Consider the following 12,424-nt stretch of genomic DNA (forward strand, 5'->3'; position numbering starts at 1 on the left):
AGAAAATTGTGCTTAACTTTTGTTTGTTTTCGCGGGCCGGATTTCAACGCTTTGCGGGCCGGAGATGGCCCGCGAGCCGTAGTTTCCCCATCCCTGGTGTAGACGATAGGAGATCATTCTATTTACTAATTAGGTAACGTAATTATTAACGTTATTAATGTTTAATTAACTTTTTATTACACAAACTACCAGTTCCTTTTTTTACTTCAAATAACGCCGATGACTTTTGAGAGATCCATTTATTACTGTAATTACGTTACCTAATCGTCTACGCTATTTCAATTACCTTATTCAAACTGATGAATGATCCGGAAAATTTAGTTATTTTTTTTTTGGTTTCCTTTTTCCCTAAGACTTTGGACAAAAAGGAATATATTTTTTAAAGGAGAGAATTAGGAGCATTTGATAGGTATTTTTAGTTTTTCCAGAGAACACTTTGGGCCGGAAATAAAAAATATTTTCTAATCTGAATTTGCAACCAAGGTTTTAATTAATATCTTTTTATCGAATCAACAAGAAAATTCGTGATTTGAATATTCAGAACGAGCATTGAAAATCCTTTCGTTTCATATATTTTTTAAAATTTTTCCGAATATTTGGCTGCTAGCTTGATGGAGCTGGGTTATGTCACGGTTTATATATCAAACATTATCTGAAATTTGTACATATTTCACAAAAATTTTATATATAATCATTGTAGGACTGAAATATAAATTTTTAATTGTACTTCATGAATTTATTGAGGTTATTCCAGCTGCAGGAGTAGTCGATTTTGAGATGGCCGTATTTACTGAAACCGAAATGCGGTTTAATTTTTTTCTGTTTTTCTACATCATCGTAAATTGGATACATAGTATCTCTTCGATCACTAGGAAATTCTTCAGTTGAAGTTTGTGATTGTATCCTAGAATTGTATCTGAAAAAAAAATTAAACAGAAAATAAATATTTAATATATGTAAAATTATAAATTGTATTTAGTATGTCCGTTTAATGCACTACGAAAAAATAAAAATAAGGAACCCAAGTATAAATAACTAAATTCAGAGATAAGACGGAAAATAAGATAAGCTAAATCTGAATGGTTTTCAAGAGAGTGTACAGAGATTGAGGATGGAAGGCACGAAATATTTCATCTTCATAAGAAAATCAAAGAAACCACGGATGTGTAGTAGGTATAGCAATCTTGAAGATAAAAATGGACAAATCATCTTAGATATAGATTGAAAGCTAGCTATGTGGAAAGAATATATAGATGATTTATTTGACGATGATAGAGAAGAGATCCAAAGAATGAAAGAACCACTGGTTGGCCCAGATATAAAAATAGATGTAGTCTGAAAAGCCATTGCAAATACAAAAAATGGAAGCAGTCCTGACGGAATTTCTACAGTATTGTTTAAAAATCTTGAAACCAATTACCGTAGATTACTAACTAAACTGTTTAACGCTATCTATCACAAGGATGTAATTCCAACGGATTGGTTGATATCTTCTTCTTCTACTTCTTGGAGATCTGTCGATCTGTTAATTCTGAAGCTGCCTCTGCATCTTTTCCTGAAAGGTGGATTGCCAACTATCTTTCCACCTTTTAGGTGGTTTCCCGGGAGACTTTGAGCCGGGCGGGTTGTTTTCTAGGACTATTCTCGGAAGTCTGTATTCGTCCATCCGTCTTACCTGGTTGTACCACTGCCTCTTACGTTGTCTTCCCCATCTCACAATGCCTAGTATCCTGCATTGCTCTTTGACATCTGTATTTCTTAACTGTCTCTTCTTGTTTTCCCCACTATTGTTCTCAGTGTTTTCCTCTCGCCCACCCTCAGCATTTGTTTCGTCTTGTTGGTGTCCTCGCGGACTTCCGTTCAGTACGTCAGACAGGACTGTATACTGTCACCTAGTACTTTTCAATTTATACTCGGAACATATATTCCGAGAGGCCTTTGGTGAAGATGTTAAGAAGGTATAACAATAAATGGGGTGACCATAAATAACTTCCTATACGCCAATGAAACTGTCCTCGTAGCTGATTCAATCGAAGGTTTACAAACGTTATTAGATCAAATGGTTGAGAAATGTAAGGAGTATGAAATAAATCTTAATACCAAAAAGACTAAGTACATGATCATCAGCAAAAATCCAGTAATCGATGGTGACCATATTGTGGACAATGAACCATTGAAACGAACGGAAAAGATTAACTATTTGAGAATTAAGAAAGTTAGAGCAGCATTCATTAGACTAAAAAAACATCTTGTGTAGTCACGATCTAAGTTAACAATTTTCGCGTCAGGGTATTAAGATGTTACGTGTTTTCTATTCTTTTGTATGGTATGGAAGCATGGACACTGACTCTTAAAAAGCAACAGGTCGATTGTCACTTTATGTTTATTGAAAATTTCTGATTACTATTGACGCCAATTGAAGTCGAATCACATCAATTCTTATATATTTGGCTGAATTGGCGTTTACTTTTGTCAGATATATTCGATTTACAGCCATTGAAGCCGTATGAGGTCGATTGTCAACTCTTAAAAAGCTCGAAGCTTTCGATATATGGACATATAGGCGTATGCTCCGAATCAGCTGGCAGGATAGAATACGTAATGACGACGTTATGGTGCAAATGAGAAAGGAGAGAGAGATTATAAGGTTTGTTAAGACCAGAAAATTATCTTACTTCGCACATGTTAGACGCATTAGTAACACGTATAATATATTGCATCTTATCATCTAGGTAAATATAGAGCTGCAGTGAACAAAATTATCATAGCCAACATCCGATAACGGATTCGGCACTATAAGAAGAAGAAGTGTAGTTCGTGGGTATTACTCCATACTATTTAAATAAACACATACATATATAAGATGTAGTCACTGAGACTCTTCAGTCTAAGTTGGAATTAATGTATTTTCTAATAAAAAAAATAATATTTGGGTAGTTGTATCCACAAAGGTGATATATCTTCTTTACTTACTCAACGCATGAATCTCCATATGAGTAACTTAGACTTCTATCTCTTGTTTTATAAGAGAGTGGTAATGCAACTCGTCGAAACATCCCCTTTTCATCGTATATACCAAACACTGAATTTTCTTGCACAATTCCTTCAGCGTAGGGAGACACGTCTTCTTCTGCAATTGAAGACAACATCTTTTTAGTATAATTATTTTATCAGTAATGTCGTTTATTGTAATAAATATTGATTATTGACATATGACATTTATCTATAATGTTTTTATTAAAATTTTCTAATAATAAATCATACTTGTCACTTTTTAGACTCGAAATATTTTGCCAATTATTGGTTTTAGTGTAAATCGACGTTATTTCAATTTTCGTATTCGCAAAAATTAGGACCTATTTGGGCATTTAGTCATTCTAGCTTTCTCGTTTGCTACACATAATAAATATATGGTAGTTAAGGCTTGAGGTCTTGAATTCAAGACTTTCTTATCGATTTTAATTTCTTGTTCAGTGACTGAAATATTGATATTTATTGACCTCACATGTTTTATTGTTGAGTCTTCCTAGTACATTAAAAATTGATATTTGAATGTATTCATGATATTCTTAATATCTTCCTAAAATGTTAAGCTATAAATCAAACAGTGGAAATAACTCCTTAGTCGATTTCTCATCAATTTAGCTCTCAATTTCCACTAATTACTACAAGCACTGCGAATCCCAAAAGAAAGCTATTATATCCTTACGAAATGGCTGTACGTATCAAAATAGAAACGCAGTCCTCACTAATGTCCTCCAGAACTTGGTCAAGAAATATCGAATCACCATAACCATTTAGAACTAGATGGAGTAGGTTTCTGTTCAGAATGCAGTCGAGCGAAGACTAAAAATAAGCATCTTCTAAGTTATTATATAGCTGCTATAAAAGATCCGAATACATGGGTTTATGAAAGCACTCGTCCTGGACGCTTAACATATGGGTTTTACTCGTCTAGTGATGGTTTCGCCTGGCGTGTTCTCGTGTCGTCTGCGCTACGGTGCCTTCTCATCCATGTTTTGACAGAAGGTTCCGTTTGGCCCATGATGTTTTATAAACATAAGGCGAGAACATTAGAGACATTTTCATTTTCTTCCTCACCAAACCGTACAGCCGGCCACTGATCAGTTTCCAGGACTTTTAAGTCTGACAATAGTCTACCTTACTGGCTGAGGTAGCATCCGCTGACGCTGATGTTGATTCATGACTGGATTTGGTAGAAAACATTCTTTTATTAAGATTGTTTATTACACTGGTTATAAGTTAGCTATGGTTCATGACCTTAATCTTTTGGTTGTTTGTGAGGGGAACATTGTTAAAATGGCCCACTTTCTCAGCAACGTAAGCTTCAAGAGACTTGGTTCCAGGTTTTTCTTTGAGGAGTTCAAAAAATTGAATACTTCTTCTGATTAACTTATCCGGATAAACAACAGTAGTTTCTCGAGTTTGCAAAAATTCTGACAGCATTGAAAGTTCTGTCAAAATATCGTACATAACGGCAAGATTTAGTAGGAACTGAGATGACGAAATCAGCTTGGAGAGACCACTGTACATAGCTCTTTCTGTTGAAGTTCTGTCTGCGTTTACTTTAGCCTTTTCAAAATTGTTGTATATAGCAGAGTATTCATACCACACTGAAGAAGCAGTTCGGAACGAACTTGCTACCCATCTAGTTTTCAGAATCTTTCCTATTTTCTGTATTTCTTGTTCTAGCTTTGAGGCAAATTCAGCTAGTTCACGCTGATGTTTCGGTGATTTAAGTATAGATAGAGTATATTTTATCCATAAAAATCTAAAAATCATTTACGACTCTAACTTCATCGATTGCATCAGTTAATACACAATAACACACAATAATGCCTGGATACATTTTCCTCGGCCTCTCTGCAACGCCTGATTTCTTCCCTAACATTACGCTGGAACTATCACTCGCAAATGAAATCAAGTTCTCCTTCAGGTAATTTTTGTCGAATCCGTGGTTTTTCAAACAACCCAGTAAACTGTCTACGACGACTTCAGACGTTTGTTTACTCTATTAGGTCTAAAAATAAAAAGTGCGGTGGATGCTTTTTGCTGAATTCGCACTTTAAATAGACGATTAGAGTGGACTTTACACCAAGGGTAGTTGACTCGTCAATAATTTCTGCTGCCGTATTCCTCGAGTATATTGTAGCTTTTGTAGTTCTAAAAGATCAAAATGGTCAGTATAGGGCCTATTTTTTTGGCTAAATAATAAGCCGTTCTGAACACAGTTTTTATTGTCTCAATGTGTGTAGAATTCATTGAATCACTTATTTTTTCAATTGTCTCAGATTTGGCTACTTCAGTGATTCGTTCTGCTGCTTTGTGGCTGTACGATATTTTATGGTCAAAAATCTTTTTTCTCAGTGACGTTAGTTGAGCAGTCTTAGTTTTACCATTAAAGGTAACTAAGTACGAACGCCATTCATTAGGTTGCTTGATCGTTCTATCCTATAGGTATCTAAATGTGAAACATTTTTACATTTGATACAGCCAAGTTTTCCATTTTGCAAACAAGGCATGGAAAAGCTTCTTTTTTTGCACCCACATTTCTTGGGTCCAAACAATAGGCTACTTTAATCCGGTAGTAATGGTTGCTTCCTCTGTACAAAGACGTCCATCCAAATTAAGTAAAGGATTGGGTTGCGAAATATCATCATAGGCATTACCTTTATTTTCATAGTACACTCTGTATTCCCTCGTCATTTGAAGAAGGAGAAGAATCAGGTTCAGGTTCTATTTTCCCTCGGATGAAAAATGAGGTTAAAGTTTTCTGTTTTTTCCTATCAGGTTCCATTACATTGCTTAACCAAACTCAATAGGAAACATGCCAAAAATAAAAAATAACCCAAAAATAGAATCGATTGATAGCAAATGAATTAACCGAATACAACGAACACTGTTAACGCGCGGATCAGTGACAAGTTACTGAGAAAAACAAGGCGAGAACTGCGTAGTGTGGAGAGAGGCCATTGGCACCGTGGTAGCACGTGTCTGAGCGCGCAACTCTCAATGCGGCCATTTTTATAATGGAGATCACAACAGAAATATTCGCGATCGCAGCGGTGGTGGAGGGAGAGGATGATCTTTTACATTAGAAGTTCTATTGCACTTTCAATACAGACAGAGTAAGGGGTTTTTTAACTTCTTCGCTAAAAATTATGATTTAGTTTACTTTTTAAATTTATGTAACAGTAATTTTGTCATTACTGGCCGGAACAAAACACAAAGCATATTTTAAAACACCCAAAAACCAGTACCGGAACGGCGTTCCGACACGTTCCGCTACCATGACACCACTGTGTAGGTATTATTATAAATACCTCCTTCAAATTATTTCTTAGAACCATCAAAAACTAGCAACTTATGCTGATTTAAGTCCTTTTAATTTTACTGTAGAAAATAAATTACTAATAAATCTTCGTAGCGTTTTACCATCGAAGCAATATATATCGATGCATCTGTGAAAGTATATAAAATTAATGGATTAAGAGTAATTCTGGCGTGAAGAGCTTAAATACCTAGTAATTACCTTAACATTCAATGAATTTAAAATACCATTTAACATCGTATTTTGCAGTATTATAGTTTTTAACGAGCAGTCCGATTGTGTGAGGTTAGTTCAGAAGAAAAATATAGCGATCTAGTAACACTCATCGTTAATCTACAGGTTTTCAACCAGAGATGCAGAGATATGAACAGGGTTGTATTTTTCACCTTTCCTATCAAAATTTATTCCGAAAAAATATTTAGGAAAACACTGGCAGAACTATTAGATGGTATCAAATTCAACTGAGACGCAATTAACTATACTAGATATACCGAAGACACAGTAATTACAGTAAATAAAGATGAATAGGTACAAAATATGCAAAAAATATACGCGATTATATTTTCGAACATCGAAAATATAACTGGCGCAGTCATTTATTTTTCCAGAAAAAAGTATTATAATACTACAGCACGAAATCTACATTCATCGAGGGACAGGACACTGTAAGTGCCAAGTCTCCTATATCTATAATTTTTCCTTTTTTCACTTTTTCCTTATAACATCGTTGAGTAACTAAGTATAAAAGAAGATAATCCAGATTAAAGATGGTAACAGCAAATCCTAAAAATCTCAACTGGGAATTATTTAAATTAAAAGTGGAAAATATCAAACCTTACGACGGCGATATTAATATTTTGAATAAATTTACCATAGAAGTAAAAATCTAATTGCATTTTATATTAATCGTGACACAAACTTACAAGTATTAGAATGCATACAAGTTAGTGGGAAAAGTTGTGGTTTTGTTAGGGAATAGAAGCGAATTAAACACATGGCTAAACATTGAAGATGCATTAATACAATGTTTTGCTGCCAGAAGAGAGGTAGACTGCATATTACAGGAACTAATAAGAGCAGGACCCTTCAAAAATGAAAACCTTATAACTATTGGAAACAGATTACAATTATTAAAGAGCCAAACAATTCAAAGGATAAGTAAAAATTTAAACTTGAGTGATTAAATGATTAAAAACAACATGCATCTCAAAAAGCCTAGCCCGCTAGAGGATGTTATGGCTTATGTCAACGAAAATTTCGAAAAATTATATGTTCAATTTAATAAGGAAATAACCAAAATAATCAATACAATAATAATAAATCTTTATATACCCATATATACCCTTTATTACCCATATCGTCAACACTTTAATAATAATAATAATAATAATAATAATTATAATAGAAATTCTAATTATCCTATAAATAATAATTGTTATGAGTATAATAATAGTAATTACAACAATTTCCGCGTCAACTAATAAATATAAATCCTAGACCAAAACAGTGGCGAAATTATCCTACTGACTGCGCCAGTTATATTTTCGGACATCGGTCATCTGCTTGAATATATAAAAAAAAACAGAAATACGAGCTCGAGCTATGTTTAACAACATGAAGAAAATATATACCAGCAAAGATATTTTTCACGACTGAAATTAAGTGTACTAAGTTGCTACATATTTCGAAAATATCCTGGACGGAGCACATCAACAATATGGAAGTTATGTAGAGATTAAGGAAAGAGAAGTTAGTCGATGGAACTGGATTATTTTGACCTCATACTAAGACATGGTTGCACAACCTACACCAGTGGTTTGGAGTATCATCTGTTGACCTATTTAGAAACTCAGTAAAAAAGATAAAAATAGCCTTGTTAATAGCCAACGTTTGTAACGGATAAGGCAATGACAGAAGGAGATATTGGTGTTGGAGGTTTATTATTAATAATATAGGAACGAGCTATAAATAATTTAATTTATTTATTTGGAATTTCAAGTTACAAATAAATTGAAAATTGATTATATTGAATTCTAGCATATTTTATTGCGGTTTTTTCTGTTAACTATCACCCTATTCCCTGAAATGACCATTTTTTTCATTAGATAAAGCGGAAATATAAAAATAGTGTCACATACAATCAAAAAATAATAATTACATTGTAAAGTGAAATTATTTATTTGGGTTAGATATTTATCATGTAATATGTTCAAACAATTAAAACTTACTTAACAGAAATCGCTCCTAGCAATCCATTTTGACCTAATTTTTTACTAAATTACATATTTAAGCCCATGGTAGCGTAACGTTATATTTTATCTGAGCATTTTTAAAAATTAACGATTTCCTTCATTAATTTCATATTGAAAGTTACTTAGAAAATGAATAGGTAAATGTGAGTTCTATTTCAACACCTGTTGTTTCAAAATTTGTTTTGTTGCCACGTCTATTCTCCGAAAAATCTACTTCTGCTTTTTAGTATGAAACACAACTGTCAGAAGATAAACAAACATTCATTATAAGTAGTAGCAATCTGATAAAAGTGTTATCCTTTGTTATAGTAAATGAGATTTTCAAACAGTGGAGGATTTACAGATTCGCCACCAGTAGGCTATTAATTTTTTTTGCCACCGACCTCTTAAATTTGATATCTCAGCGCTAAATTATTCATATTATATTTTCAATTAATAAAATTTCAACTTTATAATATGAAAACTATGATTCCGTGTAAGATCCTTGTGAATTTTTACTCCAAAGAACTATTTAAGCAAAAAAAAATGCTGAGATCCCCCCCACATAGGCGAATTTTTCTTACTTAAAGAACATGCTACCGTTTCCCAAGCTGAGGTATTCGCTGTGATTGATTGTAAACGTGGGATAATCAATTTAAACTAAAAAAGCAAAGCTGCCGTACAATCCAAAACCGCCGAAATGTTGTGCTCTAGGTTAGTAGTGACTGGAAGAAAATCCTATAAGAACTTGTAAGTGATGACTGCAAGATCTAACAGACTCGTTCAATAGATTGGAATCGGCAAATCCGCCAATAGGCTCAGAAACCATTCTTGGTGTTGTCGAAACAAGTTGAGACAAGCTAAGGCACACATAGATGGGCCTTCTACCTCTGTTAACAACTACTTCACTCTCGACTCGACAAGTGACTAGACTCTTAGCCGAACACGGTCATCTTAGACGTCATCTCTACACTCTAGGCATCACGGACGACTTGGTGTACTGCTAGTGTATGAAGGAGGAATAAAGTGTTGACCAACTCACTTGTGAGTATACAATACTCATACAGGTGCAGTTCAAACACTTTGACAAGCTTCACAGCTTGCTTAATGATGTCAAAGGCTCTTTAAAATGGCAAGTATAGCACGATGAAACTACTAGAAAATCTATGTGCTTAACAGTCTTCCATTCTATTATGAACTATGAAGCAAAGAAAATTTCATGTACTACTTCTATTTAAGATAAGTGACGTTTTGACAATTGCTAATTACATCATCAATATTGAATGTTGATTGAATTGTTTATGTAAAATTAATAATTCAGGGACATTACGGACATGGGACATAGTTAAAAATTATAGTAATTATTAGTTCAAAACTATTATTGAATAATTTGTAGAAATAACTGATTTTCTGTGAAAATTTCTCATCCTCCCGTGCGAAGAAAATTTGCCGCCTCTTGAAAGTAGGCTACAGTCTACTGAGCCTGCTGGTGAATCCACCACTGTGTTTAATATGAAGTTTGAACAACCTTTTTTAAGTTTGAAGGCCCACTCCAAATTGAACCCAGCCCACGCGAGGGCCAGGCCCAGCCCATGTCCACTTTTTTTTAATAGTAACGCATATTGAACACAGCCCATGCTCACGATTTATACCCAAATCCCCATTAGTATACAAGATGACAGCGACCCAGCAGCTTCTTCTCGATCTGGAGTCTGAATCTGAGGATGACAAAAGATTTATTATGTTGGAGCTACCAAAAAAAAAAAAAAGAAAGTAATACAAATGAGTATTTGCGAAAAAGAGTTAGTTACGGAGAGTTCAAGTTATCTGGTGAAATTCCAGAAATATGTTCAAGAAGGCTAGCTACCCACGACCCACTAAACCGTGTTGCAAGTACAACTCGGTACCACGCGAACCAGGTTGGGCCGGAGCTGGTCGTGGGATGGGTTCAATATGCGCCCCTCCATTTGCAACAACGTTCTACAAAATAATCCACGCGTGTGCTATGAGTGGGTTAAATCAAGCTCAACAGAAGGTCACGGAATGTTTTTTTGTCCCTATAAAAGATTTAGCACCATTCGATTGCTCATATTTAAAATATAATATTTTTCCATCACATCACTGAATTTCGTCACTTTTGTTTTTTTTTATCAAATTAGTTGGTAAAAAGTCAGAGCGATGTACTCGTTAATGAGTATTTACCAGAAAATTGGTTAAAGTTAATATTTTTAGAGCTGACGAATATTGTATTTTCGACCGGCAGACCAAATAATTTATTCGCTTTCCTCTCTTGAATAAAAAATGTTCAGGTTATGCAACTACGGTATTTTACATTTTTATCTATTTATTTACGATTCGCAAGACAATTGCAAATATCTCTGACAATAATTTCGGCCCCGAAGGTTGAAAGTTGTTTTTAACCTAATTACAGTTTCCTGCCACTAAAGGACAAATACAATTACAGTATTTAAGAGATTTTATAAGTCTTATCTCTGTAATCAATAGTCTTATTTAAAAGAATAGTAATTTGATTTGGTGCGGTGTGTATTTTGAGAAATTTAGTTAACCTCGGATATATCTTTGTTACTTACCTACAGCTTGAATTATTCCGAAAACAATTAAAAATGAAAAGGAAGTAAACAATTAGTAATTATTAATTATATCGTTATCAATTTGTCTTCAGTGATATGTCACTTGTGAATAATAGATTTACATACGATACAAATCAACTGAAGAACTTGGTTTCTCTAAGATTTATAAAAAATTAGATCATTAGTGGTAAGTTTGTTTGAATGAATGAAGCAAAATAAATGCAAAGATTTCTATTTATTTCAATTAGAGAAACTCATGCAAATATACAAGTTAAGTCCTTTAAAAAAGTTATGTAATAATTATTTATTACATTTTATGGTGGATTATATACCGCGTTATAACGATCGATATTGCATTATACTATTGAAAATGAAAAACTGCCCGTACTGCAACTTCTTTTTCAAAACGGCTTAAGAAAAATTTCATGAAAAGTTGTATTCTGTACAACGTTTATAATAAATGTATATAGCAGTGATACTTTTGGAGCAGAAATCTGAAAAGTTGATTTTTGAGATATTTCACGCCGACAAGATATCTGTTAAGACTTTTGGGTCAGCTTTTGGAATTTGAAAATGAGGGTCTATTCAACTTTTTATCTTAATAATCTTCATTTTGAAGTGAAATTCTGAATATGACTATATTATGTCTATTATCATTATCATAATTACGAAGAGGGTCTCAGGACAATGTGCACAGACAAAAAAAAAACACACACAAAAATGTTGAAAAAATATATATTTATTGCGTACTTATTGCGTAATGTACTTAAGAATCGTCAAGCTCCTCAAATTAGCCATTAATTGCCTACATAACATCTTCATTGTTGGAATCTTTGACCATTGAGCCATTTTTTCCAGGTCTGGAAACGATAAATTATCCAATGGGGCCGAATCTGGTGAATAGGGTGCATGAGGTAGTAATTCAAACTTTATTTCATTAATTTTGCCCATTGCAATAACGAATGTTTGAACCGGTGCATTGTCTTGATGAAACAACACTTTTTTTTAGACAAATGCGATCGTTTTTGCTTGATTTCTTCGCTCAAACGTTCCAATAAGTTTGCATAATACTCGCCGTCGATAGTTTTTCTTTGTTCAAGTTAGTCAATGAAAATTATCCTATGCGCATATAAAAAAATCGACGCAATGACCTTGCCTGCAAATATAACGGTGTTTGCCTGCTTTGGAGCCGATTCTCCCTTTTCAGTAAATCGTTTTGATTGTTCTTTTTTTTCAGGTGTGAAGTGATG

General features: G+C 33.8%; 1 protein-coding gene across 1 annotated transcript in view; it reads right to left on the minus strand.

Annotated features, from left to right (window-relative positions):
* Positions 1-668: 668 nt before the first annotated feature.
* The window catches only part of LOC130901297 (uncharacterized), a 42,696-nt gene continuing 30,940 nt past the window's right edge, over positions 669-12,424 (minus strand). Inside the window, exons 4-5 of the mRNA XM_057812536.1 lie at positions 2,974-3,130; positions 669-916 (exon numbers count right to left, since the gene is read on the minus strand). Coding sequence (XP_057668519.1) covers positions 718-916; positions 2,974-3,130 — 356 coding nt within the window. The 3' untranslated portion in view covers positions 669-717. The remainder of the gene's footprint in view (positions 917-2,973; positions 3,131-12,424) is intronic.

The sequence above is a fragment of the Diorhabda carinulata genome, chromosome X, assembly GCF_026250575.1.
Source record: "Diorhabda carinulata isolate Delta chromosome X, icDioCari1.1, whole genome shotgun sequence".
NCBI lineage: Eukaryota > Metazoa > Arthropoda > Insecta > Coleoptera > Chrysomelidae > Diorhabda > Diorhabda carinulata.